Source organism: Periplaneta americana, chromosome 16, assembly GCF_040183065.1.
Source record: "Periplaneta americana isolate PAMFEO1 chromosome 16, P.americana_PAMFEO1_priV1, whole genome shotgun sequence".
Taxonomy (NCBI): domain Eukaryota; kingdom Metazoa; phylum Arthropoda; class Insecta; order Blattodea; family Blattidae; genus Periplaneta; species Periplaneta americana.
This window is the reverse complement of record NC_091132.1, coordinates 115,618,901-115,643,450: the sequence shown is the minus strand read 5'-3', so window position 1 is coordinate 115,643,450 and position 24,550 is coordinate 115,618,901. Positions and strand designations below refer to the sequence as shown.

The 24,550-nt window shown below is 36.9% G+C and overlaps 1 protein-coding gene across 4 annotated transcripts in view; it reads right to left on the bottom strand.

Annotated features, from left to right (window-relative positions):
• Window positions 1–24,298, bottom strand: part of LOC138691133 (peripheral plasma membrane protein CASK-like) — an 854,250-nt gene extending 829,952 nt beyond the window's left edge. For all 4 annotated transcript variants that reach the window (XM_069812867.1, XM_069812868.1, XM_069812869.1 and 1 more), the window contains exon 1: window positions 23,642–24,298. In XM_069812867.1, the coding sequence (XP_069668968.1) occupies window positions 23,642–23,700 (59 nt within the window). In that variant the 5' untranslated portion in view covers window positions 23,701–24,298. The remainder of the gene's footprint in view (window positions 1–23,641) is intronic.
• Between the last annotated feature and the right edge of the window lie 252 nt (window positions 24,299–24,550).

Sequence of the window (24,550 nt, the reverse complement as noted above, 5' to 3'; positions counted from 1 at the left end):
GTTACAAATTTGGCTCCAAGTAGAATAAATAGGACACTGTTACTAATTACTATACTTCTACAATTTCTTAAATATATCTGTAATAACTCTGTGAAATTCCGATATGAATAATATTCACATTTTTTATATTCTGTTATCGTTCTTTAGCGATATAAATAATATTCAAGTTATCATTTATATTCTGTTTTCCTTCATTAGCATTATAAAATAATATTCAAGTTATTTATATTGTTATTGTTCTTTCGCAATATAAATAATCTGTATTTTATGTAAGTAATTATTATAACACAAATAACCATTTTTCTTTGTAAAATAGGTTATTTTATTTAGATAATTAAATACGTATTATATAATATCTTATATTAATTAAACAAACCGATATTTATCATTTATATTCTGTTATCGTTCTTTAGTGATACTGTATAAATAATATTCAAGTTATTTATATTGTAATCGTTCTTTAGCGATATAAATAACATAAATTTAATATTAGGTTTGGAAAAATCCAGTTGCATAATACTGGTATTAGTTTTTCTCTTTGTATTATTACATTATACTATCTTGAACCACAATAAAATGAAAAGGAGTAACAAGGAATTGAACCTGAGACGTTGACATCTAAATTCCGACGTTCGTCCGCTGAGCTACGAGGGCAAAAGTGTGGAAACATTTTCCGAAAAATTGGCCCAATCACACTCTAAGATTTTCTGATGATTCGTAGAAGCTAGTCCAGGATGCGGGGGGCAAAGGCTAATTGGGATTTCCCGGTCTCTGATCGAGTCAAACATCCTGATAGAACTAATATTTAACCCTTGCCGTGACTTTCGGTGAAGTCCGGAGGGCCCAATTAGTCAAATCCACTCTCCTCATCTCCACGCTTGGGCCCCCTGGAATCTAATAAGATGCGAAAGAGATAGTGGTGTGCGGAAAGCAACGGGATGTTACCGCATTTAGGCCTATCCTTCCTAAGAAAAACTGCAAACATGAACAAAGGAAGCTTTTAATAGAAGAAGAAGGATCTTCTGCGGACCTCTGGAAAAAGAACTAAGGAAGAGACTAGTGAAGTGCTTTGTGTGGAGTGTGGCATTGTATGGGGAAGGAACATGGACATTACGACGAAATGAAGAGAAACGAATTGAAGCATTTGAAATGTGGATGTTGAGAAGAACGGTGCGTGTGAAGTGTACAGATAGAATAAGAAATAAAATTGTGTCTGAAAAAGTGAGTGAAGAAAGAATGATGCTGAAACTGATTAGAAAGAGAAAAAAGGAATTGGTTGGATCTCTGGTTGAAAAGAATAATAGACGACATTAGGATATGTGGATCATATGCGGAGACTAAGAGGAAGGCAGAAAATAGGAAAGATTGGAGATTGCTGGGTTTACAATGAAAGACCTGCCCATGGGCAGAACAATTATGTATGTATGTATGTTCAGAATGCCTGGAATATCGTGTCTAAAAACAGTCGCTATTTGCAAAGACTAGTCGATTCCATGCCCACTCGACTGCAAGATGATCGAGATAAGAGGAAGATAGACTAAATATTGAATTGTGGCTTTTTGTTTTTTGTTTTTTTTTTGTTTTTTTTTTTTTTGAACGCTTAATTGTTTGAATGTTTTAAGGCTGACGCCAGTAAATTTGTTTTGTTTATGCCACGAAAGATATTTTTATTGACAATAAAATCTTTTTTCTTTCCATTTGCAGCCACAATATCATAATCATAAAGTCATGGCATAATATATTAATGAACCTGATGTTAATTACTAAAATAATTGTAAAAGAGAAAGGAGCCATTATGTATAGTTTGTCTCTCTCAAAAACAGAACAAAAAAGAACATAAAAAGCACGAGGTTGTAGTCGAACCCAGGACCTCACGAATAAGAGGCCGGAACGCTGCCATTACGCTATCGAATAACACACAGAATACTTCAATTATAACTGTAGATATCAGGCAACGTGGTCCAACAACATGTAACATCGCCTGTCTCCGAATTGTAGCCAAGATACCCGAAGGGAACTTTGTTTCAGGAGAGCGGCCACTTTTTCTTTTGACAGCTGTAGATTATGTACTCAAAATAAATTGGACCGATGAAGTAGTAAATCCGTCATTATATGTAATGTCTAAGAGTCTAAACTCTAGAGTTCCTTTACACGCTAATCCCTTATTCATCTGTCGTAAAAAATTTTGGCTTCTTTTTCGATAATAATCTAAATTGGAATGTTCAAGTTAAAGAAACGATAAAAAAAAATCTGTTCCTCCATTCACTGTTTGAGTCGCTTAAGAAACTTCTTGCCCCAGGAACTAAAACTTACCTTAGTACAAACCCTAGTAATGCCGCACTTCGATTATTGTGACGTTTTGTTAAGTGACCTACGTTCTTAACTGTCAGTCAAGATACAGCGAGTTCAGGATATGTGCGTCAGATACGTGTGCAACATCCGACGATATGATCACATATCACCGTCCTTCGCAAGTCTTTCGTGGCTCCGACTTAAAGGATGTAGAACTTTACACTCTTTGTCTTTACTCTTTCGAATTATGCACACTTCAACACCAAATTACCTTTCGTCTCGTTTCTCTTATCTATACTCTAACCACGACGTAAATACCAGATCACTTATCTGTGGCACGCTAAGTATACCTCTTCATAGGACATCTCATTACAAGTCATCTTTTACAATATCCACCTCGCGACAATTGGATTCCCTGTCACAAAGTATTAGGGGCTCCAAGACAATAAACACTTTTAAAAACAGCTTAAAAGATAACCTTCTTAGCATTTCTCTCCAATCATACTGACTTAAACTATCACTGTTTACATTGTTACTCCTTCCTTTAGGCATGCATCCTGATAGCGCTGTATTTTCATAAATGTCTCATAATAATCTATTTCTATTATCTAACATTATGTGAAATATATTAACATTCTATTTATTTCAGTGTTTAATTTATAATTCATAGTATTTTGTTGTTTAATTCGTAAATAACTCTTGTATACATGTAACTCTTATCTAAATCAAATTGTTGAATTCTTTGTAAGTTCATACATATGTATGTATACTTTTCGCTGGTTGAGTGGAAGAGAAGGCCTTACGGCAGGGATGAGACGATATTAGATCCCAATCATGGTAGAAGAGCTCGACCTTGATCATGAGCGCATAGCGCATCCACTGTAACGTAGACATCAGGGATGTACATGCACATGCAGCGAATAAAGGCAGCAATTATTACAATAACTTGCGTTACTAAATTTCTGGCTATGTAATAGGGCTAATTACTCAGCTATTTAATATACATGTACATATATAAACAAATCGCAAAGGGAAAGGTTTTTTAGGAACAAAAAGAGAAATAGGAAAAGTTAATTGTATGTAAACCATTTTACTGTTAAAAGCAATTATTTATTATGTACATAAGCTTACTTCACTTCATTGGTTAGAAGAAACTAATAGGGTCTACCTGCTCGACGTGTGTGATCTCTAAGTACTTTTGAGTATTTACTGAAAAAATAATAATGGCAATATTGATTGAAATATAGTATATTGATTGTGTGATTTTGAAAATCTAGTCCTTACTCTCCAGTCGTGATTATGTAATGAGTGTTCTTAGAGTTATTTGTGAAATGCACGTAATATGAAAAAACAAATTGATTAAATTAAGATATGGAGAGCCATCGTAATTTTTGGGGTCAATCATTTAAGGGGATACCGTATGTATGACACAATTTCGGCCAAAATTTGTGAAATTTAAACTATATAAACAGATCTATAATAATAGGTTATCATCTGAACAAAATTTGGTGCAATTAGATATAATAGTTTTGAAATTATATTTTTCAGTATATTTATATTGACGTTACTAAAAAAGCTCCTTGCATCAAAGTTTTCAAAATTTTAGTTCATATTTGCTAAAAATCCTGAAAATAGTTATTGGAATAAAAGTGAATTAGCATTTTGAGTTTAGTAATAGTATAAGTTAAAGTGCAATCAAAGATAAAATATTATTTCTAAATTAAAGAAACACGTGGTGTAATAAAAGTAAATATCCAGAAACAAACAACAAATAAAACATCAACAATACATTTAAAATAAAGAAATAAAAGGAATCTAGATACAATCTACTGACCCAAATGTAAATTAATTTACCTTCGATGTCAATTCCGAAATGAATTTATTTCTCTCTTCTCCTGAATAATACCTATATTTTTTTTTTCATGTTGCGTCTCACAATGCCGTTTTATGTTGCTTTTTTTGCAAATGATATTTTTTTTACACAAAAAACACTGGACTTCATCACCATGTTCGAAGCATAAATATTGTATCTTCCACTCTTCCTTGAAAGCTTTAAGCGCTTCCGTTCCGTCATGATGCGCGGTGTTCTAAGATCTGTACATCCTTAGCAATGTTTACAGGTAAAAGCAACGAGTTAGAAAGAGAAGACTATAGAGTGGCCATGTTGTCCTGTACAGCGCTCTTTGCGGTGCCACCGCGAAACACGGGAGATCTGAGCTAAGCGCCCACCTTTGTAAAAATTCGTCTGCTTACAATGTTGTATAACGGAGGTAAGAAGTACAAAAAAACGAAGAAAAATCATGCCTGTTGTGTGTGCTGCATATAACTGCAATGTCAAAAGGAAAAAGACAACTGATATATCATATTTCATGTAAATTTTATGAAGTTAAGTCCATAGTTTTGTTAATTATCAGCATTTTTTCATGCATAAATGTGTAACAACGCCCGGCATAAACAAAATAAATGGTTCACTGGTAATGTACTTAAACAAAATACGGATAAAACCAATACAATTCCGTTTCTGACCCAGTGAAAAACAAATAGCAATACAATATTAAAACTGTATTTCGACACCGGCATCCTTTATTTCTGCTCCTTCTGTCCTTACTGCTTATACAAGAAGACGATGAGCTGTAGCTTATAAGAAGTAGGCCTATTTCGAAGACAAACGATTAATCAAATAAATGGTTCACTAGTAATAAAGTTAAACTAAATACGGACAAAACCGCTACAATTCCGTTTCAAACCTACAAATAGCAATCAAATATTAAAATTGTATTTCGACACTCGCATCCAAAATAATGCAAAACTCTGGGGTAGGTCGTATTGTTGTTAGTATTGTGACAGCGACGTGAGAATCGAACTCACGACCAGCGTCCCGCAAGAAAGCAGATCGCACAGGCTCCACGGAACATTGAGTGACGTCGCGCGGTGGAGAGAAGAGAGAGGGTGTATTACGTCACGCGACGAGTCTGCGCGCGCGGCTGCTACTTGACGCAGTGAATGTGGAACGACCTTCTCGACTATTCCAGACGTCTGTCGATGTAGAGATATTGAGATAATTCTCTACACACCTGTAGAAGGTTCTCGCAACTATGATTTTGCTATAAAAGAGCAGGCGCCAGCGAACTAGACAGAGTTTTCAGTTATTCAGTCAGTGAGTAAGCCAGAGCAAGCAAGCCAGTCAAGCCAACCGGAGTTCGACTCGAGTGTGCGTCCGCATCTGCGTCAGCATCCGAAGGCCTGAGTTCGAGTGCAGTGGATCGCAGTTGGAGGGACCTGAGTTCGAGTGCAGTGGACCGCAGTTGGAGGGACCCGAGTTCGAGTACAGTGAACTGTAACTGAAGGTCTGTGGTTCGAGATACTGTGAACTCGAGTGACTGAGATAGAAGAACTGTGAACTGAGAACTGATAGTTCTGATTTGTAAATAGTGCTTTGTAAATATTAGTTAAGATTAACAGCTAATTGTTGTTCGTACTAGTCCAAGTAAATTGTCATTGTCGTCGGTGGAGTGCTATAACGAATACTGTGTTGAGTAAAAATCCAATTGTTGACGAGAGCGTTTAAGGCGAATTGTAGAAAGGAATTATTGTTGTGGCGAATAAATTACATTGTTGTTACTAAATAAAATTCACAGTATTTTGACTGGAAGGACATGAAAGAATATAATTGAGCACCCACGTGCAATAATGGGGTAAGTATGAATACATTTCGTAACTACTTACCCCATTATTGTACGTAGGTGCTCAATTATACACTAATAATTATCTGTGGTGCCACACAGCCCTTGAAAGGCTCAGACAGACCAGCCGGCTGTTGGCCTCACGTTCACATTTCGATAATAATTATATTTTACTGTAACAAAAAAAAACTGAAAGCGTGTCTTGTCATGTTTCACCCACGTTACAAGCTTGGAGGTAAAGGTTGTTTATTACAGATAGGGCCTACTTTCATTCTATATCTTATGGTATAGTAAATAGTTTTGCAACGTGTAGAGACTGGGAAAACAAATTTAATAAAATCATCCGAATCATACTCGTTCATTTTATAGGCAATCTTGCAGGTCGCATTTAAAAGAACCTAGGAATATTAACATTTTCTTCAGTATATTTGCTAGGACTTCTTGTCATACTACATGACAATTTTGCTTAGGTTATTCTTTTAAGCATTCCTTCTAGGAACAGCTCAAGTGTTTTAAATTTAGCGTACATAAGTTTAGATTAAGTTCCTAGCACGTATTTGACGAAATACTAGGTTTTTCCACTTCAGTTTAACTGATTTATGCAAACTAAATTAAGACAGCTGAAGATTCTAATGTCAGTTATCACCACGCCCACTTTGTTTTGGGCGCATAAGTTCATTACCGACGGTCGTTCAATTTTCTTCAAACATGGCGGCGCAATGACCACTCTATATCTTTCTCTTTCTAACTCGTTGGGTAAAAGAGCTCCGCGCGCGCGCAGCGGGCATAAAATAGCTCTCGCTCGCAATTATTAGTCCTCATCGCAAGACTGCCTTACGGCCTTAACTCTGCCAGCTAAAATAAATTATTATTATTATTATTATTATTATTATTATTATTATTATTATTATTATTATAATGAGAGTTCAGACGTTGACCCCATCAACAATTAAAATATGTACTGATACCACTGACAATGGAAAAACAAAACTTCTATGAGAAATAAAACCATACGTCTCTATAGTGTGTAGAAATATTAAATGAATTTTATACGCAATTCTATAATGCATTATATTATTTTATAATATATAAGAAAAAGCTGTTACCTTGAATTTAATGGATGCAACAAGGTAGGCGATGTTTGGATCCTGTATTTCAACTCTTGTATTCAATTATTATCGAGGAACTCTAGCGTGTGCTCGAGTACACTAACCTCTAGCGGTTGAAAGTGGAACTAAACGCCGACGGAGCTCATTCGCACAGAAAAACAGAACAGGAAAATTCGCTGGGTGGGCCATTCTGCTTCAGCCCTGACAGAGCCAGGTCCGATCCTCAGAGAAACCTGATAACCCCAAGGCCCGAAGCCCTTCCTGAAGCCCGCACCACCTACCACCAAGATTTCATCCCAGCCTCTTTCTAACTACTACAGGTGACATGAAATCAGGGGAAGATGGAGAGTGTTGATGGAATTATAGAACGAAAATGTAGTACCCAGGGTAAAACCCTCTGCAACGTCTTTGTTCGCCACAAATTTCATCACAACCTGGTCGGGGATCGAACCCGGGCCACCTCAATGGAAGAGCAGTGCTCTAGTCTAGCGGCCACCTAACCTTATAATCATTATTATTAACATTGAAAGTTTCAGGGACAAAGAAAGGATCAGGAAAAGGTAAAAACTCTAAGTAAACAATACATTTCACGATGTCAAACAAGGAGTAATAATAGATATAGACCTATACAGGTTGTTTCAAAAATACGGGGCATAATTTCCGGTATGTATTTCCCACATGTAGACAATCTAAATAGTTCATTACAACATGTGTCCGGAAATGCTTCATTTCCGAGTTATGGTCTTCACAACATTGAAATTCACCGGAACGTTTTTCTTTCCGCAGGTCGTTGTCATTACAGAAGATGGTCAATATGTCCACCTCCTGCTTGAATACAGACCTCACATCGATGTCTCATTGACCTGCGAACACGATCCCAAACTCCAGGAGTATTGCGTATGTCCTCAGAACATGCCACAATTCGATTCCGAAGGGATTCCAAATCAGGCACCGGAGACGAATAAACCAATGATTTTAAATGGCCCCACAAGTAGGAATAGAGAGGGTTCAGATCAGGTGAGCGTGGAGGCCAAGCAATTGGGCCTCCTCTACCTATCCATCGATCAGGAAACCTTCGATCCAAGTACCGGCGAGCCGTACGACTGAAGTGTGCAGGAGCGCCATCATGCAACAAGTGAATGTGTTGGCGATTGATCAGTGGAGTGTCTTCTAGAACATGAGGTATGGTGTTTTCCAGGAAGTTTGTGTACACCTGCCCCGTAAGTCTGTTTACAAGTACAGTACATGGGGTCCAACTAATCGATCACCAATGATACCGGCCCACATGTTGAGGGAGAACCGCACCTGGTGATGAGATGGAACAGTTGCACGTGGGTTTTCATACGCCCATACATGCTGATTGTGGAAATTTGTTATGCCATCTCGTGAGAACTGTGCTTCATCTGTAAATAATACTAAGGCAGGAAAGTTCGGATTTACACCACACTGCTGCAAGAACCACTGACAGAACCTAACTCGTGCAGGGTAATCTGCTGGTGACAGAGCCTGTACACGTTGCAAATGATAAGGATACAATTGATACTCTTTCAACAGTCTCCAGACAGTCGTATGAGGAACACTGACTTGCAACGCTACCCTTCGTGTGCTGATAGAAGGAGTCATGTTCACAGCCTCCAGAATCTCCTCCTGTACTTCTGGAGTTGTAGATCTTGGTCGTCCCCTTCCCAAACCAGGAGAGTTAAATTTTCCATACTCGCACAGACGGTAATGGAGACGTACAAATGTCTTCCGATCTGGACATTGTCGCTGTGGGTACCTCTCCTGGTACAAACGACGAGCCAGCGCAGCACTGCCGTCCGCCTTGCCGTACATGAAGTGTATCTCTGCCAGCTCTTGATTTGAATACATGTCGCACAGTCTAACGCCTACACAACACTGAATGTAACCTTCGCCTCGGAATGAACTGTCAGAGTGCCCTCTTAATGTCTCCTTTGACGGCAACGACCTGCGGAAAGAAAAACGTTCCGGTGAATTTCAATGTTGTGAAGGCCATAACTCGGAAATAAAACATTTCCGGACACATGTTGCAATGAACTATTTTGATTGTCTACATGTGGGAAATATACCTGAAATTATGCCCCGTATTTTTGAAACACCCTGTAGAATCGTCTCTTCAAAAACAATCGCGTCATTATTTATATGCTGTAGCTACATAAACTTTCTAAAATGTTTCTACGATTATTTTTAAGATCGAATCAATTACTCGATAACACTGAGTGAATAAAATCCATCCACTGGAGAAAAAGCTGTAGTCCAGCGGTGGCGAAAATGTAATCGTGCGCCGAGCCACTGTGTAACCTGCAACGTGCATAGCACCTATGGAGGGAGGCGAACACCCGAAGGGGAAGTGAAGCAACTGTCTGACTTATTAACGGATTTTCATTTTCCTTACACCAAGCACTTAAATATAATTTTATACAGTACAAGGTTACAAACTAATGATGAAAGAGTGATGGAACGGAGAAAAATTCTCTCCGGCGCCGGGATTTGAACCCGGGTTTTCAGCTCTACGTGCTGATGCTTTATCCACTAAGCCACGCCGGATACAATCCCGACGCCGTTTAGAATCGTCTCAGATTAAGCTCCATCTCTCGGGTTCCCTCTGGTGGCCGCCCTCTGCACTACGTCATAGGTGTCTATGAACGCAGGACCGAAGTCCATACATGTGTTGAGGTGCACTCAACACATGTATCGACTATCACTAAGGGTTTTAAAAGTTCATGCACTGTCGGCAACTGCCCATCTCTAAAAAACCGAAAAACATCGCGTCTAATGAAATCACAGCAGAAATCGTCAATATTATTAAATTTTGGTGTCTTGTTTCCTGTTTTTTTTTTTTTTTTTTTTTTTTTTTTTTTTTTTGCGTGACAGGACACCTCTGCACAATTCTTCGCACTTTTTTTCTGTCTAATTTCAAAATCTCCTAAATTGAGCCTTTTCCTACTTTGTTTTTTGAACATAGCCTACTCGTGTGCATTACAAACTTTTGGTTTTGTTTATAGTTTTTGTCGCGTTCCTTTTCTTTAGTGCACCGGAATCACTAGTGCTATAGTCGCGACGCTGTTATTCCCGGCGTGACTCCTCCTCTTTGCTTACGTCTTAGGAAGTAAAGGCTCTATAACAGTGGTCCCCAACTCAGAGCACTGTGTCGTCATCAAGCCTTACCCGCTCGCCCGCGGAAAGTCGTAACAGGGCAGGTAAGACGTTCAGCGGCGGGACCACAATATGAATTTACTGCATAGGTTTATGATTGTTTTCTGATGAAAAAAGATACAGGCTGAATAGAAATAACTAAATAAACCATGTTAAGCAATTTGGAAAACATTATAGGTTATTTTCAACAAAGTTAGAAGTTAATAAAATTATAATTAGGCCTACTTTTAGAAATGTAATACACAATTCATGTTAATTATTCGGGCAATGCATGAAAATTACTGTAAATGTGTAAACTGCTTCTGTTAGGGAAAGTGTTGAACAAAACACATAAAAAAACCCTGGGAATAGTAATGCAGAAATTAACGCCATTCACTTCACTCAACACTGGCATTAGCACTGATTTTTTGGGATTTGTTTAATTCTCTTTTCCCTCAGCAATTTCTCAACGTTTGGAACTATTCTTCGTATAGTGCATAATCTGAGAGCACATTTTAAGTTGTGATCCGATACTTGGTTTCATGACATGGCTTGTTTATCTTCATCATAGGAAAAAATTACTTTTCGCACAGATGTATGGATCCTAACATGTATGTCTGTACAATCGGGGAAATCTAACACATGGAAAGTTCATATAAAACTCAGATAACTTCTTTTATTTTGATATTTGCCCTTCAATTCACTATCGTAAAGTAAATCAATAAGTTCCAATTACAGATAATAATCAAAAATAAAATTGAAAATTTTCCTAGTCTTTAAATGTCGAATCAAATTCCTGGCGGAGATCGCATTATGTGTGAATATATTCTTCGAAATCCAAAGTCTTAAGAAATTTTAGTAGGGCTATATCGTTGTTAATTTTGAAAAATGTGCTGTAACTTATCCTTTTAGTTAAGCTGACGTTCCATAATTAGAGGTGGTTTCATATTAAACGCCTTCACTCTGTCATATAAAAAAAAGGTATCCCCGTCACACGCCATTAAGGCACTTGGGGGGCATGGAGGTAGAGCCCCAAGCTTTCCATGACCTCGGCACTAGAATGAGGTGGTGTGGTCGGCACCACGCTCCGACTGCCTTTTACCCCCTGGAAAGACCCGGTACTCAATTTTATAGGAGGCTGAGTGAACCTCGGGGCCATTCTGTAAGTTTGGCAACGAGAAAAATCCCGTCATCACTTGGGATCGAAACCCGGACCTACTGTGCAATAATCTTGTTCTTACCTTGTAGAAAACAATTTAAAGCATTCAGATAATTACATTAAGAAGGCAAATTCACAAATCCAGTTTTTCATTTTTCACTTATGATACAGGCTTTTTTTTTCTTCGTGAACGATGATGTTTCCTCCCTCAGTTCAAAGAACCTATTCAATAATTTGCAACGACTTATTCACCGCACTTTACTATAATATAACAGATCGCCATACTCACTGTTGCATTCGTCAAGAAAGACTTAAATTGACGATGAGTGAGATCTTTCGATCTAATTATTAGTGTATAATGCAGTTAATAGAAATAACTTCATGGGGTAAATTAACGCTTTTCACTCCGTCCTTTAGACTCCTTATTACACCCGTTTTACTTCCAACCATGAAAGGAGCACCATTGGTTGCCAAGGATATAAGTTTATTCCAAGAAAGTTCAAAATAATTTCTACAGTCTCTACATGAAAATATCGGAACCAGTAGTAGTATCCTTTATGAGAATAATATATAAGAGCTCTCCTTAATCTGAAGGTTTTCAATACCGCTTCTTACAAAAATCACCAGTTGGGGATTATCGCTACGTAAGTATTATCATCTACTGCCAAAGAATAACAAAATGAAAGGTGACAAATAGTTACTAGTTGCACCTGAACGTCCTCGGCTAGACCTCGGATGGGACGCACCACGGTGGAAGGAGACAAACTGATAGATTCAAACTCCTACACTTGTTGTGACATAAGTTCTTCAGTTGCAATTAAACATTCTTCAAATTTTCAATCTTTAAAAGGTTTCTAATATCTGACTATTACAAGTGAAATTTTATAACTGAGTCGCATAGCCGATTCACTAACATTGTGATTTTAAACAACTTCTAGCACAGTTTCCTTCAATTGTTGAACTAATACTGCATGCTCTTTATCTTCGTATCTGCCATATTCGTTACTGTGAGTTGTATAATGCATCTGTAAATCGTATTTCTTGAGTGTGGCCTACGTTTTGAAGTGTTTACTGTTCCTCACATCTCTTGTTTAAATGGATGGCAAGAACCGCCTCTGTTCACTACAACGCAACGTTACAAACCGGTTCTCTGCTCGGTACAGTAAGCGCGCAATAGCCAAGCACTGCCCGTGCCCGTTCATACGCGAGTTGATGATCACTGCTCTATAAAGTCTAGGTAGGTAGCATCGTTCGCCATTTTTGTTCTTTCGTTGCCGAGCTACCAGACGAGGAATCTATTTGCCACACCGTTAAACATTATCATGTCGTAGCTCCTATGATAATAAATCAAACGCACTGTAATTCAGCAAATAACTGAGCGGCAAATAACGTCTTCGTGTGCTTTCTGCGAACGCCAACGAAAGAGCCAAAATGGCAGGCGATTATATTAAGTATTTATCGAGCTTTAAGAAAATGAATAACGTCTTCCTCAGCGAATCACAAGACGCACACGTTTAAATGTAGCGGACCTGCAACGCGATAGGGCCGGAAATTAGAGCGACGGGACTATAAGTTAAGGGTCACTTTGTTAATTTTCAATAGAAGGGATTTGGTTTGTTTCCCAAGGCTTCAACCTATTCGCACTTATAGATTGACAAATCGAACTGAAACCCTTACCGAGTTACTACATGAGCGCTGGCTCTCTTGAGGAGGAGCAAGTTAGAAAGCACGAGAGGAAGGGAGAGAGAGCACTATGCACTATGTACTTGCAGGTCCACTCACAGTTTGTCAAACCTGCTAACAAAAGCATTAAAAGGTTGACTAGTTGCCTCCAATGCTAGCATAATGGAACCTTCCTAGCCGACAGTCGAGGCAAAAATGAAGAATCCGTTATTGTGGTAATACTGGAGAGTGGTTCTTCTATTGGTCGCGATGCCCACACACACCTTCTCAGATATTTACGTGGTGATTGGTGACTGAATGACGAGGAGCGAGGGAGAGAAAAGAAAGAAAGAGAGAGATTCAAGAAGTTGGGGTGCTTTACGGAGTTTCACTTGAAGTTGTCAAACTATAATGCACACTATGCAATACTACTAAAACTATTAACTACACACTATCAAATACAACTAGAAAAATAATAATTCTGTACTCCAACTAAAACACGTGCTCACTGAAGAAGAATGCACTGATTAGCGTCAAGACATATTAGCAACAGCGCTTATTCTGGCCCTAAATTATAATCCACAGTTGCAACAACTAGTCAACTGAAAAGAATAGAAGCAGCTGAGATGACATTACTAAGACCACTATACTAAAAGCCAGGTTATGAACCGACTAAACAGAAAGTAGTTGGCAGGGCGAGAGGAAAGTGCGGGTTAGAGGGGTAGCCTGTGCAGCGATGACACGTTGAGTATGGCGGGGCGGAAGGGAAAAGAGAACGGAGCTTTTCATTGGACCTCACGTGAAAATGTCGTCTGCTAACGAAAATCTGGCAACGGAATCACGGAGACAGTGTAGCCAAACTTCCCAGTTCATTTGCAGTACCACGTGCATTACGAGTCGCATTTCGTACCAGCGTCATTAGCTCGTGCTTTCTTAAAACAGTAATTTTAATTACTAATATTGTTGATAGTGTTATCGAGAACTATAGACAGTAGTTATTTTAAACATATCGGTGACAAACGCTAAACACGCTTTGAATCTCGCGCCACTATGTGGCAATAGAGCTCAAAAAGAGAGCAACAGAACGTTGCTTCCGGTTTAGTCGGTTCATAACCTGGCTTTTAGTATAGCAGGCTACACTCTCTATGACCATAAATATAATGAAGACATCCGACAAGAACTAAATATCGCAGCCATTACAGAGACAATCCACAAGTATCAGAGCAACTAGCATGAGCATGTTCTAAGGATGCCAAATGATAGACTACCCAGGAGATTATACAGAGATCGTGACGCCCGAAGAAGCGATGGAGAGACTAGCTTTTCACCTGAGACGAAACAGGCCAAATGGCCTAAACCCTGATAGCTATTATTGATGATGATGAGTTGCAAGACGGTGTCTTTGACATTGACATTGTCGTCGGCTCTTTATACCTCAAAGCCTTCCGCTTTCTTTGATAGCATCTGGGCTCGAATGAGGGCGGCTTCATACAGTAGAAATTATAGAAGTCATGCTCATTCGAGCCCAGGCGCTATCAAAGAAGGCGGAAGGCTTTGAGGTATAAAGAGCCGACGACAATGTCAATGTCAAAGCTACAAGACGGTGTGTCTTGTAGCTGTAGATTATAATTTATGGGCAGAATAAGCGCTGTTGCTAAAACAATCATCTTTGGTTATCGTGAGTCCAACATACAGTCAAAATTGAGAACAAAGTATTATCGCCGCGCTCTCATGGTTAACATTCGGCAGGTCTTTGAGCGGCCTCGTGCATAACATTCGGCAGGTCTTTGAAATTTAATTGCATTATTGTTTTCAATTTCTTATGTCGCCGCTCCAATCACTCGCCTCAATTTCAATATTGCAACCAATAAGCTGCTTTCCATTATTAAATGACACCTACTTGTCTAATCCACGTGGACTAAAACCGAGGTTGCAATGTCTTGTGCTGAGGACGAACATTAAGGTATGTGATTAAAAATTATTATTAAAGAGTTAAGGCCCATTCACAATGAAAATTAAACATAACCGTAACATAAACACAGAAGTTTGCACCCAGGCTACCAAATGGGATCATTCAAAGTGATTCACATAGCACTGACATAAACATTACCGTAAGACGTTAACATGAAAGTTTGCAAACTCCAAACTTTCATGCTTATGCTTACGTGATTTGCAAACAGAACACAATCGTGGAGCGCTGAAGTATACGACAGAATATGGGGAAATGGCGTCGTTTTATGTTTCGATGGTTACCAAGTATGTTTGCGGTTATGTTTATATTCCCATCGTGAATGATCTTGATTTTACCGTAACGTTTATATTCTCAAGTTAACGCTTACGTTATGTTTAATTTTCATTGTCAATGAGCCTTAACTGTAGTAACTTTCGAGAAATATCACTTTTGTTGACGTCGTACAAAATTTTGTCGAATATACTTTTGAGAAGATTAACTCCATATGTAGATGAAATTATTGGGGATCATCAGTGTGGTTTTAGGGGTAATAGATCGACTATTGATCAGATTTTTTGTATTCGACAGATATTGGAGAAAAAATGGGAGTATACGGGTACAGTACAACAGTTATTCATAGATTTCAAAAAGGCGTATGACTCGGTTAAGAGAGAAGTTTCATATAAGTTAATATTCTTATTGAATTTGGTATTCCCAAGAAATTAGTTCGATTAATTAATATGTGTCTTAGTGAAACTTACAGCAGAGTCCGTATAGGCCAGTTTCTATCTGATGCTTTTCCAATTCACTGTGGGCTAAAGCAGGGAGATGCACTATCACCTTTACTTTTTAACTTCGCTCTAGAATATGATATTAGGAAAGTTCAGGATAACACAGAGGGTTTGGAATTGAACGGGTTACATCAGCTTCTTGTCTATGCGGATGACGTGAATATGTTAGGAGAAAATCGACAAACGATTAGGGAAAACGCGGAAATTCTACTTGAAGAAAGTAAAGCGATAGGGTTGGAAGTAAATCCCGAAAAGACTAAGTATATGATTATGTCTCGTGACCAGAAAATTGTACGAAATGAAACTATAAAAATTGGAGATTTATCTTTCGAAGAGATGGAAAAATTCGAATACCTTGGAGCAACAGTAACAAATATAAATGACACTCGAGAGGAAATTAAACACAGAATAAATATGGGAAAAGTCTGTTATTATTCGGTTGAGAAGCTTTTGTCATCTAGTCTGCTGTCAAAAAATCTGAAAGTTAGAATGTATAAAACAGTTATATAACCGGTTGTTCTGTATGGCTGTGAAACTTGGACTCTCACTTAGAGAGAGGAACAGAGGTTAAGGGTGTTTGAGAATAAGGTGCTTAGGAAAATATTTGGGGCTAAGAGGGATGAAGCTGTAGGAGAATGGAGAAAGTTACACAACACAGAACTGCACGCATTGTATTCTTCACCTGACATAATTAGGAACATTAAATCCAAACGTTTGACATGGGTAGGGCATGTAGCACGTATGGCGAATCCAGAAATGCATATAGAGTGTTAGTTGGGAGGCCGGAGGGAAAAAGACCTTTAGGGAGGCCGAGACGTAGATGGGAAGATAATATTAAAATGAATTTGAGGGAGGTGGGATATGACGATAGAGACTGGATTAATCTTGCTCAGGATAGGGACTAATGTCGGGCTTATGTGAGGGCGGCAATGAACCTCCGGGTTCCTTAAAGCCATAAGTTAGTAATATTTTATAAACAAATTTAATGTCCTTTTAGAGTTTTACATAAGCAGGCCTAGCTATTATGTGTATTTTAACGTGTTAATATTTTATAAACAAATTTAATGTCCTTTTAGAGTTTTATATAAGTAGCTATTTTGTGTATTTTAACGTGTCGATACCTGGCCCCGGAACAATTTTTCCCTTCAAATTATTTAAATCAACTTCACACGGAGCTATACCTGAAAACTACATTTGCAAAACGTGGAAGCTTACAGTGAAACAGATCATGAGAAGTAGAAACTTTTAAACGTTGATAGACCAGGTATCATGACCATGAAAAGATTTCATAATATCTAATTTAAAAACAAAAACAAAAACAAAAACAAAAAAAATCGTACATTGAAAAGAAAGGCAACAGGTGATTTATAACCAAACTCTTAAAGTTGATTAGGGAAGAAATAAAAATAAAATAGCCTAATAATTTTGAGATTTTTTTTTCTGAAATTGATCCGCTCAGGTAGGTAGTTTACAGGAAAATTTGTAAAACACTTTCTCCATCAATGAACCATTATAACATGCTTCTGCCGCAAATGTAGTTAGTCACATTGGAGAACAGTTGAATCCTATAGATTCAAAATCCCCTATATATCCACTTTCACAAAATAAAGGATTTTGACAGTAAGTTAATTGGTGGAAAATAGAGGGAATTTTCAACCTAACTGTGACTTTTAACAAACTTTTTGCTTCAAATTTGGTGGCTTTTTGAATTCAAACAATATAAATCATTAGAATTCATTCTTAGCAAGCAATATGTGGGCATAACTGAATTCTGAACAAAATGGTCTTTAGGGGGTTTTGAATCTAGAGAATTCAGTTTTTGTATGTGGACGGAACAGTAAAATTGTCTTAACCTTTTGCAGCATAGTGGTTGTTCAGAAGAACCACAGTTTTCTTTCTTTCTAAATTTTATAGCACAGATATTTCACCAAGAAACTATCTCTTGGGTATAACATCTGTGGCCGGGAAGAATGAGGTCTTAAGTCAATTTTTTGTGAAAATGAGGTTTTTATATATTCTGAAAGTGGAAACAATTCTCTATAATCTGGTAAAACGGCTAAAGTCAAATAAGACTTCTGACTGGATTTATAGAGCGTTACCAAATGTCCTAAGTACTTTTTGAATCGAGCACACACAGAATAAAGGACTTAAGAATATTTAATACTTTATTCCTTACAAACCATCACATGTTTACATTCAATGCGTCTAACTTGCATTTTACCCATTTTATCACATACTGATGCCCTTTCCTTTTAAAATTTTAAGCACCAGGTAAACAGTTCTATATTGTTTAAGACCTATTTTGCATTCCTAATAATTTAAATTTCCTATTTATTTTGACATGAAAAAGTTTTTATGTTTAAATAGTCCCTTCTTCTCAGTTTGGGTTGTAGTCTTAAAAGGGCTTAAGTGTGGCTATTTTTGGAAATAATCAAGAAAATTATTACCGTACATGAGCAACATTACCTATTTTAGAAGAAATATAAACAAATAATATCCAGGAAAAACCTCTTAATTAAAAGAACTCTATAATTGACACCAATTTCAATCTTTCTACTGCTCTCCTGAAAAGTATAAAATTTTTACTTAAGACCTTTTTCCTCCCAGCCACAGACATATAGGTGCCATCTGTGTTTTGAAGTTGTGTGCAGAGTTAAAATATTGAAAAAATTGATTGAAGCTTTGTTATGATCCATGATATGAAAAACATAAAAAATTAATTTGTGCTGCAAAGGGTTAATAACTTGTAAAACAAATCTAACTTTCCTCATGAATAATGAATGCATCATTATTTTGGTTGATGGTACTTCTGATTATGTTCCCAACCATTTCTATCAAATGTACACCATACTTCCAATATTCATGTGGTTACTTGTTCTTTGTCAAGTGCTAATATTAAAACATATAACACGTAGTGCTTCCTGAAGAAATTATGTCTCCAAATATTGGAAAGCAGTTAATAATTTCAAAGCTTTTGTTAGATTATGAAATAACATCACACAATGCTGTCAAAATTAATTTTCCTAATGTTAAGATTACAGAGTGCAAATTTCACTTAGGACAGCGTTGGCTTAGGAAAATTAAAGGAAACGGTAGCCTTATATCAACTCAGAACTTCCGAAACAAAACATCTGAAATTCGAAAGTGGTTAAAATTTTTTATTTTTTTAGTCTTTCCTATTTATTAGCATCAGAGGTATCAGACGTTTTTGCAGAACTTATTTCAGAGATCCCTCCTGTTTTGAAATTTCTCATGACATTCTGGAAAACAATACTTAAACATAAACCTTCCCCCCACTCAACTGTGGACTGAAGGCCCACAATTTCGAACTGTACAGGCACTACAAAATGTTACCATAGTGGACTGTAGCATGAATTTTGTAAGATATAAATTATCCACCTATCTTCATGGCCATAAAAACATAAGACTACATGTGAGGTACTGAAAATACGAGAAATAGAAAGGACAGTAAAAAAAAAGAAGTGGAATGGACAAACACGTAAGGAACTATACATCTTGAATTAGTATGAAGAATACATTTCTAACGAGATAATACTGTATGCAGCACTTAAGGAAAACGGGATATCAAGAATAGGCGAGTGCTCACAGATTTAAATTTTCATTACAATGTTGCCATGCGACGAAATGAAAAATATTTATGTGCAGAAATAAAAAAAAATGAACGTAAGTTAATACGTTGCAGTATTACCACAGTCTACTATATACAGTCGCGAAGCTTGAGGTGTTTTTTTTGCAAATCTCGTGATAAAGCGCTCCAAGTGGTTAGCAATTAGAAACAATAGACTGTCCATGGTCGACTTTGAACTGTGTCGTATTTCTATCGAGTGCTAGCTCGTTGCGTATTTCACATTGATGCTTGTGAAATGTTCGTTATTGGTTGTAATGAAAATGTTAATGGCTAAAATATAATTGGAATAATAATATGGGACAAGGAGGAGACGTTTGTAGTGCTATAAATTGTAGCAACAGTAAGAGAAAGAGGCCAGAGTTATCCTTTGTCCGATTTCTTAAAGGTTCCTGGGTTTCCACAAGAATGCTGTGCAGAAACAAAACTCTTAATTTTTAAGTTCTTTGTGACTGTTAGAATACATTAAATTTCACAATGAAATGTTTCAGTCTAACCGAAAGGACATTAGATATCGGTTAAAGTTCTGTCACTTAGGCTGCTAAATTTCCAGAGAAATAAAGGTTAGATCTACTTTTTTTTTTTTTTTCAGAGGATATATTTTTAATTGTAGCTATTAATTTTGTTATTATTTTTATGTGTTATTTTACTAAAGACGTAGAAAAATTAAGTTTGTTTTAATGACATTTATTGATCACGTTTTATTTTTAATTCTGGTGGGATTATTGCTTAGGCCTATTTTTTTCAAAGGATATGTTTTTAATTATAACTGTTAATTTTGTTGTTATTTTTATTTGTTGCTTTACTAGAGAAGTAGAAAAAGTCTGTTACAATAAAATTTATTGATCACGTTTTATTTCCAATTTTGGTGTGATTATTATTGCTTAACCTCATCCCACTTTGTTAACTACGTAAGCCTACACTACAAGTACCGGTACGCGTAAGTTACTCCATTAATTCATATTTCCATTATTATTGTTGTAAGGGGAAATGCAAATTAATATTTATTGGTTTCATAGTTAATTATCGCTATAATCTTGAATGAGTGAAGCTATTATAGTAAATTTCAGTTCGTTTTGCACAAACAAAAATTATATTACTTATTTCTTGCAGATATCTTCGAGTTTATGGTGGAATTTAATATACTTCATTAAAATAATAAATTAACTTTATGCATTTAATATTTCAATAATGGAAGGAAGGTGTTAATTTTTCCAAAAGAACACGACAACGAAAGTGTAACATATTTTGACGTCTGCTAGGAGAGAGATCTGCGATGATGAGGCGATAGTAGCGATCCTAGTGGTGGGCAACTACCCATGTTTGCATTTTTACTACATATTGAGCTTCGCGACTGTATATAGTAGACTGTGGTATTACAGTCTTTATGGATTTATGTTCTATTTAATTATAAAATCGTAAATAAAATAGAAATAGAATAAATAATGTATGTTTGCAATGAAAACCATCCCCGAGTAAATTCTTATTAAATATTAATTACATAAAAAATTGAAGTGTGACAAAATAACCGACGGCCATTTTTCTTATATTATACTTTTAAGCCGGACACAGTGTACTTCAACTTCTGGGTTTCTTAGCTAGTTCCTTGAGCACACAATTTTCACTCACAGAAACTTTCTCATTTATGTATGTAATGACACCAGTCCATTAAGACGTTCTTTGCCTGTGCTGTTCCTAAGGTACGGTTCCTACGATTTCTTAGTGATGAAAATGACCTTTCAAGAGTATGAGTAGTTACAAGAAGAGCTATTATTGTTGTGTATCACTGGAAATAAGTTGTGTTATAATGTTGCAGAGCTTCAACAGCGTTTCGTTTTTTTTTTTATTTTTCTGGGAGGATCTTTGGGAAAGTTACCCCAAACCTCCCCCTCGCTGCGCCAGTGTTATAGAAATTAAATGCGCAATAAAAAATGACTTCAACATGTTAGAATAGTCTTTTTAAACTTCAAATAGCCTCTATTAATCATTAATGTTTCTAGCCTATAACTTAACCTTTCACTTATTTCCGTTAAATTATAGGAAAAATTATTTTATTTTTTGAGCATCTATCCTACTTGGTTTACTGTATGTCGTTTACTGTATACTACAATTAATCATTGTATACTAATTACCCAATAAGTTATTTAAAACTCGGGTAATTTAATAGGTGTCCATGTACGTATGTTGGTTTTGTTTAGGAAAGATAATTCTACAGAAAAGCTACACCAAAGAAGGCACAATTTTCTTTTGTGTCACTGGCTTCTGTAGTAAACATGTGGTTTTAGTTAGCAGTCATAAATACTTCCAACATAAAATTCGTTTCATACTTACTGTACATTCTAATGCAATGTTGTAGCCCTCACTCCCTCCACTTGTTACAAAAATATAATACTCGAGAGGTCCAGGATGCAATACTAGGAAAACTGACCATTTCCCTAGCAATTCGTCTTGAAACTCTCACATGTTATGTCGGTAATTAGTAAAAATGAGTGGAAGGTACAACAGTATACATTAGAATAGCCTAACTTATTATACAGATAAATATGAAACGATTTTTATATTTAAAGTTTTTGTGGCTGCAAACTAAAACCATGCCTTTATCACTATATAGACCTACATCTCACAGAAGTCAGTGAAGCAAACGAAAACTGGATAATTTCCCAGAATGTATCGCTGCACATAGACCAGTTTTATATTAACCTAAACTTTGTGTATGAAGCTATACTCAAATTCTAAATTAACTTAACCTAACCTGTGACAGATTTAGGAAAGGTTAGGTTAGGTTAGGTTAGGTTAGTTTAGGATTTTAGTACAGACTAAGTTTAGGTTTAGTGTAAGACTGGTGTATGTGCAGCGACATATTCTGAAAAATTACAAAAATTGTGCCTTTGGTGTAGCATTTCTGACAAAAATACAGAAAATTCTGTTAATTTCTGTTCTTTGCCATTTGTTTCCTTCATTACATTCAAATAATTCTCCTGGACCAAAGGCTTTAAAAGCACCTTCTGTTTTCGAATATTTGTTACACAACACAAGCATACTTTGTTGGAACACAGTCGACAATTTGAAGCACAAATGAAACAAGTACCGGTAATCTATCTTCATTGAATTCAAATAGGATGCATTACCCTAGACCAAAGAACAAATAAACAGAATTTTCGGTAGTTATTACACTATACAACTACATGGAAACATCTTCTAACAATTTACCAAAACTTGTAACATAACATTCTGATAAGAAATAAAGACTCGATATGCAAGCACTGTAAAGAAGTTGTGTTTAAGTTAAGGAATGCACCTTTACCTTACCCTAACCTGTAACAAGGGGAAAGGAAACTGGCCACCCTACCCCATTATCTCCTGGCCTAGTTGCCTCATAAGTGGTGCCTTGTTGGTATCACTTGTGAGGTTCATACCTTTCTTCGGACAGTTCATTAAACAACAATCCTATAACATTCTAGTTTCTTGTTAAACATAATGACAAAATAAAATAATTTCTAAACAAAAATTGTAATATAAAGGAGTATTTCTAAATAAGTTATTATAAATCAAGTAGCAAGCTTACAGATATTTTTTAATGTCTTCAATTAACAGGCAAATCACTCATTCTCATTCTGTAAAACTGTAAGGTTTCAAAGGCTGCCAACATTTGTTTCCTACTGCTTTTAATATTAAGAGGCAAAGAATGTCTACACTACTAAATCATAATGAAATAGAACGTTCAATAAAATCAACCCCGACTTATAATACAAATATCTAGAAAGTCAGTACGTCAATACCCAAACTAGGCCTGTACATGCTGACGTAAATAATAAAAAATATTGTTAGGAAAATTAAATAAATTCTATATATTTGATTTAATGTTATTTTCATCTAGCACTTTCTCATCACAACTTACTGGTGTTCAATTTCCATGTTCGCGACTGTACTTAGCCTGATGGGGGGGGGGGGGAGGCGTGCACACACGCCGATATGCCTCCCATTGTAACAATATAACCTCTGATAGTGGACTATCTTTAAATAAACATTATACTAAATCTTATTAAGACGAAAGGCAATATAAATTTTAAACAGTCAATCATAACCTCTCACAAGCACAAACACGTCGCTTAGCAACGGACCAGAGCTTTCAGGAAAAGATATAATAGCGAAGAAAAGATGTACACAATGTGGTGTTGTATTTTTTTTTACTTACTTGCCAATTATTTCACAGAGTTCATAAACGTCATCGAATAACACCTCGTCGTCAGCCATGTTTCGCTGCAGACAACCGCCGGTCAGCTTGTTGCGTGGGGGTTATTCGTGTGGTCTGTTTCTCACTTGTCACACACTGAACCTGAAGATACTACTGCCATACATAGCTATAAATGTCACATGTAAGCATGGACACACATTCTCATCCATACACACTTCCAGCTGCTTTCTCGGATTGGGTGATTATGGGGCGTGTCTCTTTCACTCTTTACTAACCCCTGAGCCCACTTCACTCTCCCAGCCAACCAGCCGGGTCGGGCCAAAATATGGCCGAGCCGCGCAACCACCAACACTTTCACTCGCGAATGCTTTGGAGCCTTTACCCTACCCGTAAATCCCGTCTAGCTCGCCCGGCGACACATCACGTTCAACATACAACTCAAAATAGTACCGAAATATAAGCACACGAACCTCACAAAGTACACGCACGGATTAAGTAACCTTCGCACATTTTTTCCACACGCACTCATTCAGAAACGCTCGTAACACTTGCCATAATACCACCTCGTGGTCTGCTTAATTTGCGCGATGGACTTGTACTACCTGCTTCCAAACCCCTCTCATGCCGAGCACGCCTGCGTACCGCCGCGATCTGTTATCGAATGAGAACTTACATGTTTTGTCGGAAGATGGCTCTGTAATCAACGCTAGTATTCTCTGCTAGGGTCAACATCACATGTTTATCATGGCAAGTTGAACTTTGGTTTTGACGAATGTCAGACACATGCTGCCAACACAACATATCGATTAAAAGTTCATGTACTCTGCGTACATAATAACAATTAATTGTAACAAATTGATACAGCTCATAAAAGAGATACCCTTATATTTTAAGTTATCACAAATAGTT